The sequence below is a fragment of the Aulonocara stuartgranti genome (genome assembly GCF_965226115.1).
Source record: "Aulonocara stuartgranti genome assembly, chromosome: 15".
Lineage (NCBI taxonomy): Eukaryota > Metazoa > Chordata > Actinopteri > Cichliformes > Cichlidae > Aulonocara > Aulonocara stuartgranti.
The window spans coordinates 22,926,959-22,943,023 of record NC_138951.1 but is presented as its reverse complement, the minus strand read 5'-3'; the positions used below and the strand labels follow the sequence as shown (position 1 = coordinate 22,943,023).

Below are 16,065 nucleotides of genomic sequence, written 5' to 3'. Positions count from 1 at the left end.
TGCTTGATTGTTGGGGTTTTCTCTGTATCATTTTTCAGGACCTTTGCCTTACAATATAAAAAATGTTGAAGTGACTGTTATAATTTGGTAATGTATTCACTAGCTGGGACCACATCCTCTGAACGATGAGCGGAGAGGGATGAGGGAGTATGAACTGGTGCTGCGGTTTGGGGAATGCCTCGAAGGGGACTGGCGACGGCTCCCGGGCCGGGCAGAACCCCATGTACTAACGAGAGGTGAATGAAAGAAGGGAGGAGGAGAAAGAGGAGAAGAGAGGGAAAAAGGGGGGGGCATGGAAATGAGAACAGCGGGTATTGGAGAAAGGGGCATTTATAGTCTGAGGTCGGAAGGGGCGTGAAGGAGGAGTGGTCCCGCTCCTGAAATTCAGATGATATCTCCACTAAGTAAAATTGAATTGAACTGATCCACACTGGGGATCTCACAGGTTCACTATTTACAAGACTACAAGTAGATTTATTTTGGAATTATTTCCCATGATCTTGCATGTGGAAATTTCCAAAAAGCAAAAAAGTTGGATTCTATTGGCACGTCAAGATAAGACAAAGACTTGTGACCACCTTACACCAAATAACTGAGATAGCAGAAGTTCACTATAGTTTTATCAAAGCTGTTTTACTCTGACATTTTTCTGCGTCACTGAAAAAGTTTGAAAAGTTGTTGTGTTCAGGGCCTGCATGGTGGTGTAGATGTGGTTGGATGACCAGAGTGAGGTGCAAAGTGTTGTAAAGTGCTACACTGGGCTGTTATTTTCAAGGTCACTGGTTACAGGTTCATCAAATCTAGGTAAATACCGAGTCTGTTTTCCTCTGCTGCTTTCAAGGACATGTTGGAAACTACAAGGCCTTTCATATCTCTCTCTTTTGTGCTTCCACACCATCTCTGTCTTCCTTGGCTTAATCCGAGCACCTTACTGTGGTGGTGTATGATCTTTTCCTTTATATTCATAAAATGCTGGAGTCATTTAAGATGATAACTGTGTGAACATAGTGGTATTCCTCCGCTGCCCTCTTGGCCAAGTCTCTCTTGGAAAAGAAAATGTTAGATTTGTATTGTTGATTGTCATTTATGCTTAGAAATATTTACTTATATATGCTTAGAGTTTTGTAATTAGTTGTAGATTGGTAGAGGTTTTGATCCTTGATAGTCTGCAAACTTTGTGTGTATTAGACAGCACTTTGGGAGCATGAGAGGTCATACCGTGTCTTATTATTTTATGGTAGGATTAACGTAGTTGCGTCTGTTCTAGTCTAAGTGCTCTTTGTTTAGATGAACTGCAGGACTTCCTCACCGTGTTATCTAGGATGAACCATCTAGGGTGAGGGGGAGGCTACCCTCTTCCTGACCAAGGATGTTTGACCCTTTGATCAGCAGTCCACACACACACACACACACACACACACACACACACACACACACACACACACACACACACAGGCAAGGTACTCTTTGTTTGTATGTAGACGTCGTATGTTAATGAACCTATGCATATTCATGTAACCTCAATAAAAGGGCAGTGTTACGGGAGAACGGACGAGACCAACTGGAGTCAAGCGGTTGTCCGGTTCTCTCCCGTGCACGAGTAACATGAAGAACTTTGCCTATTTGTGTCTTGCTTAGCAGTGTAATTATATTGTCTTAACGTTCCAGCGAATAGGTTTATGCTACAAACCTAACATTAATTGGTCCTTCGAGAGCCGGAGCCCTGGAATCGCATTCACCGAGGGGAGGAGAGGCACGCTGAAAGCCTGACGTCAGCCAGGAAGTTCCTGTGGATTCGCGGTCTGTCTTTTCTCCTCGATGAATGACGGTCGGCGGGATTCGGGCTGATATTACACGCTAAGCAACACCGAGTAAGTTTAGAGTCCAACTCTATAACTGTACGTCTTCGCCGCTCAGTGGGGCGTTGTCCGTGGCCGCTCAGTGGGGCTAAAATTCGCCGTCTAAGTGGGGCGATGTACAAGGCCGCTCAGTGGGGTTTTTTGTACAGAAGCATTAAGTCGCAGAGTTGCGCAGTTCGAACTTTTTTTGGTTCGCCGTCTTAGTGGGGCGAAATACAGACCGCTGTGTGGGGTACTGTAGTGAGTTCTCCACCGCTCAGTGGGGTGTTGAGAAGTTCCGCGGGGTCCAGATTGTGCTGGACAGTAGGCCTATTTTGTGTTGTTGTCATTGTCGTCGTCGTCGTTGTTGTTGTTGTTGTGTGTGCGGAGCAGAACATGTGGTCTGTGACACCGACTGTTGTTGTTATCACGGGTTTCTAAGCAACCAAGAGTGAGTCGGAGGGAGACAGACGTTTGTGCTGGACTTTGCTCCTGGCAGCACAAAGTATTTATGTAAAAAAAAGAGAGAGCGACGGCTCCACAGCTGCGCGGGTTCACGCGAGCGAGGTCACGCGGACCTGAGCCGTGCGGTTAATCGCAGGCTTATAAATGGAAGAGATTCAAATGTTAGAAGTTTTCAGAAAACACACCAGCCTTGGAGAGCTGTGGAGAAGGCCAGCCCACATCAGCAGCACTTAAGATATGCTCTGGTGAATGGCTTTCCCCCCACCCCTTGCTGACACAATGTTTATTCTTTAGCTTGCCCTGATCGACAGCAGCCTGTGTGCCAGACCATAGATTTAATTGAGGTGGATAGTTGTTAAAAGTAATCTACATTAAGCTTGTGGTTGCTTAAATTCAGTACAATGACATGTGAGGTGAAGTGATATAGGTAAATATTTAAACTCATGAAGTGCATAGAGGCACTTGACCTGTGTGGAAGACTGTCGTCTTATTATGAGCCATTGTTGAGATATAGAGCACACCTGTGAAAACAACTAATATGCTCAACCCTGTATGAAACATCTAAAAATACATGATGGAGAAGCTGTGTTGAATATGTAAGTGTAAGACTTTGCCACTGTGGGCAGAGCATGCAACTACTGTGTGATGTCGCGTTGCAGTTTTGTTTTTGTTTTTTGAGCTGATGAGCAAGCTACACATTATCAGATCAAGAGCTGTCTGAGAACTACTCAAAGAGAGGGAAACAGAGAGTGTGCAGCGTTTCCATGAGCAGTTTTTCTGCACCTTGACTCGTGTGTGTGTGTAGCATCAGCATCATGTTTTTTGTTTATTTGTTTTGTTGGATTAAAAATAATTAAATAAACTGGTGATCATGCTTATGGATCACCATGGCACATATCTCCAGCCATATGGTTTATTTATGCAGATGAAAAAGTGAGTGTGAATGTGTCTGACATCACAGTGTTTTTGTGCACTGTGCAAAAGTGATTGCCTCTGATTGTGAGTGAGAGCGGTGATTTTGCAGACCACCAGCTATTGTGAAGAAAAAAAAAAAGAGTGAAAAAGAGACAAATTACTACATTGTAGACGAAGAGAAATAATCATAGGAAAAAGGTTTTGTGTTGATCAGCCGAAAAACAACTACAATGTCATTTTCTGCTTTTAAGAAAGGATTGTTCACACAAACACAGACAGAGAGAGAGAGAGAGAGAGATGTGTGTTGATTAAGCAGTGATGATAATAATGAAAATGTCTTAGTTTGTCACTTTCAGGTGAAAAGCAGACCTGTATCAATTTTCCACATGCAACAGTCGGAAGAAAGTTATAGTTTAACATCATTGGAAACATGCAGGCCAAGTTTCTGGCTGACTTATTTACAGTGCCATGTGTTTCTCAACCTCACAAGCGAGCTCACTCCTCCCTGAAGATAAGGAATGCAGCTCCAAAGCAATAACATGATAAAGAGACAGCAGCAAGTCCTGAGCACAAAAAGTCCCAGCAAAGCAGCAGCAATGTGGATAAACAGCAGCAGAAGAAGAAAGCAAACCCATCTTCCTGTCTGATTGGTTGAATTTCACGGAGGGGCGAGCAAGATGGCAGCGGGAAGAGGAGTTTTTGTTTGAGTTCTCAGCACGAGACACTTATTTGACGTCTTTCTGGCCTTCGGGACTTTTTTGGAGATCAGCGCGCTAAACTTGCTGGATCTGAGGCCAGGGTCTGCGGCGGCAGCATGTTGAAATGCTCAAAAAGGACTGAGTGACTCGGGCAAGCCACATGCGGCTAGCGACATGAAAGAAATGGACCCTTCATGATGCGTTCAACGTGCCAGCGCTGTGGTGGGAAAGGCTCCATCATAAACACGCCCTGCGCCCTGCGCCGAGGTTCAGGCCAAGAAGAAGAAGACGATGACTTCCAAGCCCAAGAAGGTCGGCCTCAGCGTGGGCGAGCTGATTGTGAAAGCCGTGGCCGCTTCCAAGGAGCGCAACGGCCTGTCTGTGGCCGCTCTCAAGAAGGCTCTGGCTGCCGGAGGCTACGATGTGGACAAGAACAAGGCCCGTGTCAAGACCGCCATCAAGAGCCTGGTGGCGAAGGGCACTCTGGTGCAGACCAAGGGCACCAGGACCTCCGGATCCTTCAAGATGAACAAGGCTACTGAGAGCAAAGCCAAGAAGCCCGCCGCAGCCAAAGCCAAGAAACCGGCAGCAGCTGCTAAGAAGTCGCCCAAGAAGGCAGCAGCAGCACTTCAGCTACTAGACAGGACAAAGCTGAAGGAGAACTGCCGGGACTGTTGAAGAGGGAGAGGACAAAAGAGTGAGAGGACAACAGAGTGAGAAGACTAGGTGAGAACACATAGGAATTATTTAATGTGGGAAATCAAAATTTGGGTTAGCAAACCTGGGGAAAAGAAAACTGACTGCTTAAGTTGGAAAATTGAGACGGAGTCTGAAACATTGCGAAAATAGAAACATATACAAAATCACACACACACAAGCAGAACATGCATTAACCCTACTAACAATTCCAAACACAAAATGACTCATGAAGACTCATAGCACATTAGTTAAGAAATGATTAAATAATAGCAGAGAAATGTGTAGGAAAGGCAGCTTTAAGAACATGCTCTGCTGGATATGCAGCTCCACAGACATGCATTAGACCTGCCTAATAACACAAACCCATGCAATGAAAATTAGCTTGTTATCTTTCATCAGTGTTACAATAGTGTCAATTTAGCAGACACTTGTTATCAAATGCTGAATTTATCCTAAAGAAAAAAATTGACTCTACAAGTTGCAGGACAACAATTTAACTTTTGTGGAAAAAAAAAAAAAAAATCCTGGTTTGATAAATCAGTGATCAGACAATAAATTTAGTGTTAAAATGGTAAATTGGGAGAAGCTTCCTGCTTGATTGAGGCAGCATAAGTAATTTACTGTATGAGGGAAATTGTCTTTTGTGATACTATTTTGAACATGCTTTTCTGTCGTCCTGTCAACTTAGTGGGTTAATAGCTGATATGCAAATTAGTTGATCGGTTTTAGATTAATGAAAGGTGACTGAATTCTAGTACGAGTGAATGAGATGTGTTGGAGTTGTTGTGTGTTGAGTAGAGACTCTAAAACACTGAGTTTCCTGCTTTGATGTGCGAGTGAATCCTGTATTTAGATACACAACTCTGAATACGTCAGAACAGACTGTTTTGTGAAGTGCATGACAGCATGTCACATGTTTTATGATGAAGGGAAAAAGGAAAAATTGAATAAAATAGATCTGTGGCTTAAATGAGTGAAGAGCACAGACCGGGTGATTAAACTCATAGCTAATAAGACATTAGGGTTATGTTGTGTGTTGTGCAGCTGATGGTTGATTTGGAGTGAATCTAGCTGATGATTTTTCTTTTGTTGTGAAGTTGAGCCTGCCGATTAGTATGATGGTATGATAAACCATGCTAATGGTATGACTTACCCTCCTGAGATGAGGAGCTTGTGTCATGACTTAACAAGGCCTTTTTATTTTGATACTTTCACAGTGCACTGAAAGTTTTGTTTGATAATCTCTGTTCTTTAAGCAGATCTGCATGTCGGGAATTAAAAGCGCTACACGTCGTCGAGAAAATTGTGCCAAGTGAGTTCTCCACATTTAAATGGACTCTGGAGAAAGCCACTTATTTGGGACAATTATTAAATGACAGTCCCAGTCCAAAAGGTTTCAGCGATGTAATCCAAACTAAAGTTCTTCTTTTTCTTTTTGAAATGACGTCATTTTGCTGAGAGTGGAAACTAAATGCGACGATAGGTTCCACTATCAGCAAAGAAAGAAAGAATGAATGCATGAATGAGTGAGTGAAAGGAAAACAAACTGGCTGACTGGTAAAAGCTGACAAAAGCTGACAAGACTTTACTGATGTAACACGACTGTGTGAAGTTGACCCCCGCCTGGCAGGGGTGCAGATGAGTCTGTGTGTGCTTCCCTTTACAGGAGCAGAAAGATGACAGCAACACTCGGGGTTGCGTGATAATTTAACATTTTAAATGCCATTTTCTGTGTCTGTGAATTTACTATGTGTGCGTCATTTACTAGCTTGTGTGTTCACAGAGATATCTGTGACAAAGTATGCATACGCCTGCGCAAGCGCTAATATTTGCATTTTCTTTTCTTACAGCATGCCAGTTCTTCATGTGAATTGATGATGCGATTTATACCAGGACAACTGGTTGATGTTTTTTCCTACTACAGGATTTCTGGGTTTATGTGTGAGGAAAACTGTGTTTACAGGTTATGAGTGGTGATGCTGTTGCATTGTGTTGATGGGAAAATGTGAAGGTTACTTTGATAATGTGAATAACCTGTGTGAAATTTCCTGTGTTGAGAACTGGTGTTACTTCTTTCCACAGCTAGGGTTGACTTTATGGTGTTTTTATGGCACCTCTGGAACCTGTTGACCTGTGTCTGACTACAGTCAATGTGTATTGCTAATGTTTGTTTCTTTGAGAATGCTGTGGTAGATTCAGCTGAAGCGGACAAGTGACATGGGTAAAACAAATAAGAGATTACGGTATTTATGGAATAGTTTATTATGGGCTCATTTGCTGGCCACTTTTGAACCCATAATAATAATATATGAGTGGAGTGACTTTGCTTAAGAGAAGTCACTGATTACATTAATGTTAACAGAGTACATGGGATAATCCATGTCTGAGGTGAATTGGGGTAATAGTTGTAGTTACTGATTTGAGAAAACCTGCACATGACACTTGTCTTGCTGATGTTGAATGCTTATTACTCTTGTGATACAATTGTTTACAGGTATGAAGTTTGATTTCACTTCCAGATTTTGTTTTCCAGGCCATGATGGTGTGTATGCAGGCTCCTGGGAGAGCCAGGTGTTAAGCAAACTTAATATGCAACACACGCTAACATCTTTTATTGCAGGGTTACGGAGCTACTCCAGAGGAGATGCCCTGATGTTGCCTGGGACATGATCTAGCTAATCTTTTTCTTTAAGACAGGGATCCAGGTTTGGTGAGTTGACGCATGGGAATGTCCATGCGTCAAGAGGTGGAGTGCAAGGAGTAACATTAAACAATGTTTACTATTATTGTTGCAGTGATTTGTGTGATTAGCCGTTTTATTTACAAATATTAAACCTATGCAAGTGGTGCATCCATGTTCAGATGAGGCTTTGATGGCCTATAAGTGAAGTTCACTGAACTAAAGAATGTGGTTTGATGATTGTTGACATGCTCTCCAAATAGAAGTTTTTCTTCTTAGCAAGGAAATACAGGTGCAGCAGTAATCTCCTGAGAAATCTTCAGAGGCCCAGTGAGAAGCGTGAACCATTCCAGGCATAGCTGACAGCCAGGCAGTGGTTGAGGTCAAAGGTCAAGCTGGTTGGGGCCCATCATGAGATCAGACCTTGGAGCCACAGCAAGGACCATGAAACTGCCTGCAAAATAGAGGAGAGGATCGTCCACAAGATGGGAGCTGAGGCCAGGAGAGAGGCTTCAGGAGGATCAGAGATCATCTTCAGCACAGCAGACATCACACAGAGAGCTGTGCTACTGAGTTTCCAGGAGATTTTAAATAAAATGAAAGATTCAATATTGACGCTGAGGAAGACGACTAAGGTGTACGACGTGCTCTGCCTTAAACCTTCAGCAGCGTTGGAACATAAACACTCAGGGGATGAGGAGCGTGCCAAGCTCCATCGACAGCGCAGAAGGAGTTCGAGGATGACATCATGATTCTATGAAAGCACAGGAACCAGAAGCTATGGTGGTGATGACAGCAGTTTCCTATGAACATCACCTAACGCTGTGCCACTGTACTGTGCATACGATGACACTCTGAAGGCTGCTGGGATCATAACAGCAGTAAGACAACTGAACCCTGCACCCTTTCCACAGAGGTGTTTTCTGCAGAGTATGGACAATGAAGGACAATGAAGGAGTCATAAATATCCCCCTCACAGGACGAAGGCCTGAAGTGAGGTAATGGGAGGCCATAAAACTAGAGTGCTGAGAGGTCTGCAGCTTTGGAAATAGCTGAGAACCATGTTGACAAACAACAAAACCAACTGGTATGTTTGAATGTCTATTCTACATACATTTGGACTCTGGTCCTATGGACAGTGATGGAAACAACTGGAAGAGACATTCATGACGCCCTGCAGAACTCAAACCACTCTGCAGAGAGACATGTGATGTGCACACCCGGAGGAAGCACCACCAAGCTGAGATGTTTTTGAAAATGTTACTTTTTTAGTTTTACTATTAAATTAACAATTTCTTTGGTTGCTCGTAAGATGTAGTTTGCCATGAGATGAGCTCAATGAATGGGGTAACTGCTAATACATTTATTAAACTGTGTACCTTTTCAGTAATTTAGGGTGATTTGACATATGCTGAGTATAAAAAGGTTTGCATTGAAACTGTCAGACATGAGGTATTCATACCTGGGAACTTTTCAGGCATAAAGGTCAAAAAGGGGGGAAATGTTAGATTTGTATTGTTGATTGTCATTTATGCTTAGAAATATTTACTTATATATGCTTAGAGTTTTGTAATTAGTTGTAGATTGGTAGAGGTTTTGATCCTTGATAGTCTGCAAACTTTGTGTGTATTAGACAGCACTTTGGGAGCATGAGAGGTCATACCGTGTCTTATTATTTTATGGTAGGATTAACGTAGTTGCGTCTGTTCTAGTCTAAGTGCTCTTTGTTTAGATGAACTGCAGGACTTCCTCACCGTGTTATCTAGGATGAACCATCTAGGGTGAGGGGGAGGCTACCCTCTTCCTGACCAAGGATGTTTGACCCTTTGATCAGCAGTCCACACACACACACACACACACACACACACACACACACACACACACACACACACACACACACACACACAGGCAAGGTACTCTTTGTTTGTATGTAGACGTCGTATGTTAATGAACCTATGCATATTCATGTAACCTCAATAAAAGGGCAGTGTTACGGGAGAACGGACGAGACCAACTGGAGTCAAGCGGTTGTCCGGTTCTCTCCCGTGCACGAGTAACATGAAGAACTTTGCCTATTTGTGTCTTGCTTAGCAGTGTAATTATATTGTCTTAACGTTCCAGCGAATAGGTTTATGCTACAAACCTAACATTAAATTTCATCTCAGTGAGAGTTTCACCTGGATAAATAAAAGAACTTTAATGACTGTCAGCATACAAATCAAATGTGTCACAACCACTGCTCGTGTGACCTCTGAGATCATAAGTACACTAAACAAAATAATAGACAGACAATGGAGCTGTGATATTTTTAAGTGACACATTAAATAATTTTCTTATTTTCCTAAATGCTTGTTTCCTTGACTCCTCTCTTTTTGTGTCTCTTCCTTGGTTCCTGTCCTGAACTAACACATTTGGTAAAGGGATGAGGAAAAGAAACAAGAATGTACAAATGCACAAGGAAAGGAAAGAAGGAGTAAAGAGGCAAATTAGGAACAAGCAGTGGAAGTGCATTGCCACTCCATGGGCAGCTCTGGACTGCCCGTGTACCTGCAGAGATCATTTTCTGTCACATGAGGGTGTTGTCAAAAATATGTGGTACAACCGGTCTGTGGGCCACTCTTGCTTGCGCTGTTGTTTTTCCATCAGCCAGCTGTGGAGAAGAGCAAATGCACAAAGAGCTGAAGTAAAATGGAGTGTTAAAAACAATGAACAAGTATCCACTGCAGCCACTGTCTGCACTTTGCAAACTGTTTTTTTTTTTAAATCTTTTTAATCTTTCTAATGTTTTTTTGTACTTCTTTCATTCCTAATACGCCCCACTGGTGCTCCCTTACCGATTCCGGTCCACTTTATGAGCAGTCAGCAGTGAACACATCGACCAATGTGCAGTTGGGATTTTGGAGGAGTGCACGGGAGCAGCTTGGTTTAAAAAAACCCTTTCTAAAGCAGTACAGTGCAAATAGACACAATCACAGCATCATAAATTAACCATATCTTGAACTCACATTAACAATAAGACATCAATACAAGATAGACAAAGCCAAACTCATTCATCAGTCAAGTGTTTCCATCATGAAGAACTGTTAAAAAATGTGCCGTGCCAGGAAATTGCCTTGAAACAAAAATCATTTTTATGAGTTTTGACAAAGATTTCAAAGGCATCAATGCTTTTCTCAGCTCATGACGGGTCTTTTTTTTAAACTCACAAACACCTTTTGTTTTGCTCAAGTTAAGTGCCGACAAAAGAAGCAGCTTGCAAAGCATTCGTGGAATGGATACCTGCCATGTTTCATTCTCACGTTAGCGTCAAGGTGACAAAAGTTGCACCGTCAGAGCAAACTCAGAGGGAACTTCCATTTTTTCACAGCAAGTCTTTGAAATTTAAATATTTACGTAGATCACCTAACTTTCACTTTGCATGCCTATATAAGGAAAGGAAACAAAATCAAGTCTGTGGACTTTTCATGTAATTTCCATAATGGCTTCCGGCAGAGAAGGGAGCCGGAGAGAGAAGGGAGCCGGAGATCGACAGACGGATTGGGGCTGCAGCTGCAGTAATGCGGACGCTGCACCGGTCCGTCGTGGTGAAGAGGGAGCTGAGTGTAAAAGCGAAGCTCTCAATTTACCGGTCGATCTACATCCCTACCCTCACCTATGGCCACGAGCTGTGGGTAGTGACCGAAAGAACGAGATCGCGGATACAAGCGGCAGAAATGAGCTTCCTCCGAAGGGTGGCTGGCCTCTCCCTTAGAGATAGGGTGAGAAGTTCGGCCATCCGGGAGGGGCTCAGAGTAGAGTAGCTGCTGCTCCACATCGAAAGGAGCCAGCTGAGGTGGTTCGGGCATCTGACAAGGATGCCTCCTGGGCGCCTCCTGGGTGAGGTGTTCCAGGCATGTCCCACTGGGAGGAGGCCCCGGGGCAGACCCAGGACACACTGGAGAGATTATATCTCTCGGCTGGCCTGGGAACGCCTTGGTATTCCCCCGGATAAGCTGGAGGAGGTGGCTGGGGAGAGGGAGGTCTGGGCCTCTTTGCTTAGGCTGCTGCCCCCGCGACCCGGCCCCGGATAAAGCGGATGAAGGTGGATGGGATGGATGGGCTTCCGGCTGTACTGCGTAAACCAGCAAGCATGCAGGTTCAGGACATGCTGTTAAAACAACAGTGGGTCATATGACTCCTTGTATTATGTAATCTTCTAAAAAAGGAGTAAAGTTCAATTAGGTGTCTTGGAGAATCTTTTACCTTCACCTACATCAGCAGGGTGGAGTTTATAAAATAAAATAAAAATAACGAAATAGTTAAAAATAAAAATCCTAGATTTACTTTTATATATTATACATTCCTATCATTGGAGCAGATCACCACTGCTGGGAAGAAAAAAAGAGGAAAATTTAGGAGTACAAAGGAAAAACATGAAGAAGAAATGAAAGGGAATAAAAGGAGGAATCACACACTGGGAAGGAAGAAAGGGAAGTACTGTTAAAGTACTCTAAACCTTTCTGTGTGGCACTGACATGAAGTCAGCTCGCCAAGTTTAGAGTCTCAAAACCACAAAGTCACCGACAGCATTACCAACAAACTATACTTACATCGTTGTGCCAGTGTTTGTGTTTTCATATACGAAGACACAAAGACAGAGTGCAAATGTCACAATTATCCGACTGAGCTCAAAAACACACATAATGACGGCAACATGTGCAAGAAATGACTTTCATGCAAAAATAAGCAAACATAAAGAAGCCAGAAGGACACAGCAGTCACTTGTTTCTGGTTTACTGCTGAACTTTCTCACTGAATTAGTACGCTGATTATTACAGAAATTTAAAAAAAGATGTCCCTAATAGGAGAAAAGAATGTTTTTACTCCATGTTTATCAGCTTTTACTTGGTTTTGATTAAAATTATTATTTTTTCAGCAGTTCAACAGCTAAAACACTTTCAGATTATACAGTTTAAAGCTTTGTTAATGATTACGCTTTCTTTAAAGACTAGGGGAGAGAGGGCTTTTGCTTTGGCTGCACCCAGACTGTGGAACAGTTTACCTCCTCACATCAGATTCTCCACAAGCCTAGAAACTTTTAAAACTGCTCTTAAAACTCACCTCTTCTCATTGGCTTTTAGCAAGGTTTAACTTACTGTATTAACTTATTGTTTTATCAGTGAGGAGTTTTATGTACTTGTGTTTTATTGTATTTTATATTTGTATTTTATTGTACAGCACTTTGGTCAGCCTCGGTTGTTTTTAAATGTGCTTTATAAATAAATTTGACTTGACTTTAAGGTCCAGCGTTTCAGATTTAGACTGCCTTTGAAAGAACTGATTGGAATGACAAAGTATAACCTGTCTGACTGCTGATCAGTGAGTGCTGTTAAATACATTTAAAATAATGAAAATAAAAGGTGGTGATTACACAATAGGAAGATATGTCTGTGAAGGTTCTCAGTCATCCAGGTCATCGTAGTCAAAGGAGCTTGTAAAGAAAGGCGTCTGGACTTCTTTAAGTTACTTGAAGACGTCTCACCTCTCATCCGAGAAGCTTCTTCAGTTCTAAGGTCAAATGGTGGAGAGTCCCAGATATAAACCTAGTGGGAGTAACCCCCCACAGAGGGACAAAAGGACCCCCTGATGATCCTCTAATCGCCTGAGCCAAGGTGTGAAACTGGGTGTGGGTCCCAATCAGCCAGAGTTTCGGGTGTGTTCATTGTGAAACCTGGCCCCACCTTATCATGCGAATTCCTGAGATCAGATGGCCCAGGATGTGAGTGGGCGTTAAGGCGTCTGGGAAGGGATCTCAAAACTGCATTATAGATGGCAGAGAGTTGGTGTCGTAAACCACCGCCTCTGTTCAAAGATGGTCGCTCACAGTGGACATAGATGGCTTCTTTCACTCCTCTTTCAAACCATCTGTCCTCTCTGTCCAAAATGTGAACATTGGCATCCTCGAAAGAGTGTCCTTTATCCTTAAGATGCAGATGGACTGCTGAGTCTTGTCCTGTGGAGGTGGCTCTTCTGTGTTGTGCCATGCGCTTGTGAAGTGGCTGTTTAGTCTCTCCAATGTAGAGGTCTGGGCATTCCTCGCTGCACTGTACAGCATACACCACATTGTTAAGTCTGTGTTTTGGCGTTTTGTCTTTCAGGTGAACCAGTTTTTGTCTGAGCGTGTTGCTGGGTCTGAAATACACCGGGATGTCATGCTTGGAGAAAACCCTCCTGAGTTTTTCTGATACACCGGCTACATAGGGGATGACAATGTTGTTGCGTCTGTCCTTCTTATCCTCCCTCGCTGGTGTCTGATCTTCTTTTCTGTGCCTCTTTGCTGACTTTAAGAACGCCCATTTAGGATAGCCGCACGTTTTGAGTGCTTCCTTTACATGTGTGTGTTCCTTCTTTTTTCCTTCAGGCTTAGAGGGAACATGTTCTGCCCGGTGGTGTAGGGTCCTGATTACTCCAAGTTTGTGTTCCAGAGGGTGATGGGTCACCTGGGTTCAAAATCAAGACACAAGAAGTGGAATCCTTCACTGCGCACATTAATGCTGTGGATAAAAACATCAAGTTCACCAGGGAAGACACAAAGGACAACTGTTTGCCTTTCCTGGACTGCGCTGTGCACATTGAAGAGAACGGCAACCTCAACATCGAAGTTTACCGGAAGCCCACACACACGGACCAGTACCTCCTGTTTGACTCCCATCACCCTCTGGAAGCACTCAAAACGTGCGGCTATCCTAAATGGGCGTTCTTAAAGTCAGCAAAGAGGCACAGAAAAGAAGACCAGTCACCAGCGAGGGAGGATAAGAAGGACAGACGCAACAACATTGTCATCCCCTATGTAGCCGGTGTATCAGAAAAACTCAGGAGGGTTTTCTCCAAGCATGACATCCCGGTGTATTTCAGACCCAGCAACACGCTCAGACAAAAACTGGTTCACCTGAAAGACAAAACGCCAAAACACAGACTTAACAATGTGGTGTATGCTGTACAGTGCAGCGAGGAATGCCCAGACCTCTACATCGGAGAGACCAAACAACCACTTCACAAGCGCATGGCACAACACAGAAGAGCCACCTCCACAGGACAAGACTCAGCAGTCCATCTGCATCTTAAGGATAAAGGACACTCTTTCGAGGATGCCAATGTTCACATTTTGGACAGAGAGGACAGATGGTTTGAAAGAGGAGTGAAAGAAGCCATCTATGTCCACTGTGAGCGACCATCTTTGAACAGAGGCGGGGGTTTACGACACCAACTCTCTGCCATCTATAATGCAGTTTTGAGATCCCTTCCCAGACGCCTTAACGCCCACTCACATCCTGGGCCATCTGATCTCAGGAATTCGCATGATAAGGTGGGGCCAGGTTTCACAATGAACTCACCCGAAACTCTGGCTGATTGGGACCCACACCCAGTTTCACACCTTGGCTCAGGCGATTAGAGGATCATCAGGGGGTCCTTTTGTCCCTCTGTGGGGGGATACTCCCACTAGGTTTATATCTTGGACTCTCCACCATTTGACCTTAGAACTGAAGAAGCTTCTCGGATGAGAGGTGAAACGTCTTCAAGCAACTTAAAGAAGTCCAGACACTTTTCCTTGCAAGCTCCTTTGACTACACAATAGGAAGTGTTAATATGGTGAGGAAACAAAACAATTGCAGAAAAATGTGGTTATTTATGAATAGTTTAATATTTCCTTGGTAATGATAAATTAAATGAACCCTACTATTACAATATACATACTTTTTCCCCATCTTTAATAGTCTGGGGGGGGGGGGGGGGGGGGGGCAATCTCCTTCCCCTGTGAAAATATACCACTAAACACGCCTCCCATCTTTTATAACACACCATACAGCATATCTGAGAGACCCTGTCCTCTGTTCCCCGTCATCATGTTTTACCATTACTTCTTAAAATATGTAATTTCTTCATTTCATGTTCTGATACTTGCGCCAGTTAAGTAAATAAGTGAATAAAGCCAGAGAGACAAATCTAGCTTTAACAACTTGCTGGTGAACAGTTAACACGTGGATAAATTATGACTTTGCAGTTCCTGCTAGGAATCTTGCATACTTTGCATGGACAGTCAGTAAATGTCACTGCCACATCTTGCTCTTCTTCTGTGGCTTCATACTGTCACGATAGCAGAAAACATTGAGCCAAAATGGAGAGAATGATCCAGGTATTTCCTGCCCTCAGGATGTTTATGCATAACTGAAGATGTATGCTTGTGGCTTTGTCTATATGTGTGTGTCTGTGTTTTTTTTTTTTTTTTTAACCAAGTTATTTCTGACTCCTCAGCTGTTTTTAATTAACCTATTAACCTACCAAATTAAGTCAATCACAGCTTCACTGCTGTAAGGTCAGCCTCTGTGGAAAAGAGAGACTTGGCTCAAACCACACAAGCCTAGAGATCATCCTTCAGACTCCTTAGCAACCACAAAAAATAGTGTAAGAATAGTTGCCTGCAGACAAGTTTGTGAGTTCCATGCAATCTACTGCTGACAGCTGCAAGCTGCTAGCAATCAAAGAAATCACTAGAAGACTTTCAGTGCATTAGCACAACTGCTTTGGGACTGATTACAACCAGGCGATTGTGGCTCAAGAGTTGGGAGTTCGCCTTGTAATCGGAAGGTTGCCGGTTCGAGCCCCGGCTTGGACAGTCTCGGTCGTTGTGTCCTTGGGCAAGACACTTCACCCGTTGCCTACTGGTGGTGGTCAGAGGGCCCGGTGGCGCCAGTGTCCGGCAGCCTCGCCTCTGTCAGTGCGCCCCAGGGTG

The 16,065-nt window shown here is 43.5% G+C and overlaps 1 protein-coding gene across 1 annotated transcript; it reads left to right on the top strand.

Annotated features, from left to right (window-relative positions):
• The first annotated feature begins 1,917 nt into the window (after positions 1-1,917).
• Positions 1,918-6,327, top strand: LOC309689084 (histone H1-like). The gene has a single exon (XM_082505249.1). The coding sequence runs from the start codon at positions 4,208-4,210 to the stop codon at positions 4,592-4,594; it is 387 nt and encodes a 128-aa protein (XP_082361375.1). The 5' UTR covers positions 1,918-4,207; the 3' UTR covers positions 4,595-6,327.
• The last annotated feature ends 9,738 nt before the right edge of the window (positions 6,328-16,065 follow it).

Bases quoted from the DNA above. Each gene is read 5' to 3' on its own strand.
- LOC309689084 (XM_082505249.1), top strand. From the start codon at position 4,208: ATGACTTCCAAGCCCAAGAAGGTCGGCCTCAGCGTGGGCGAGCTGATT.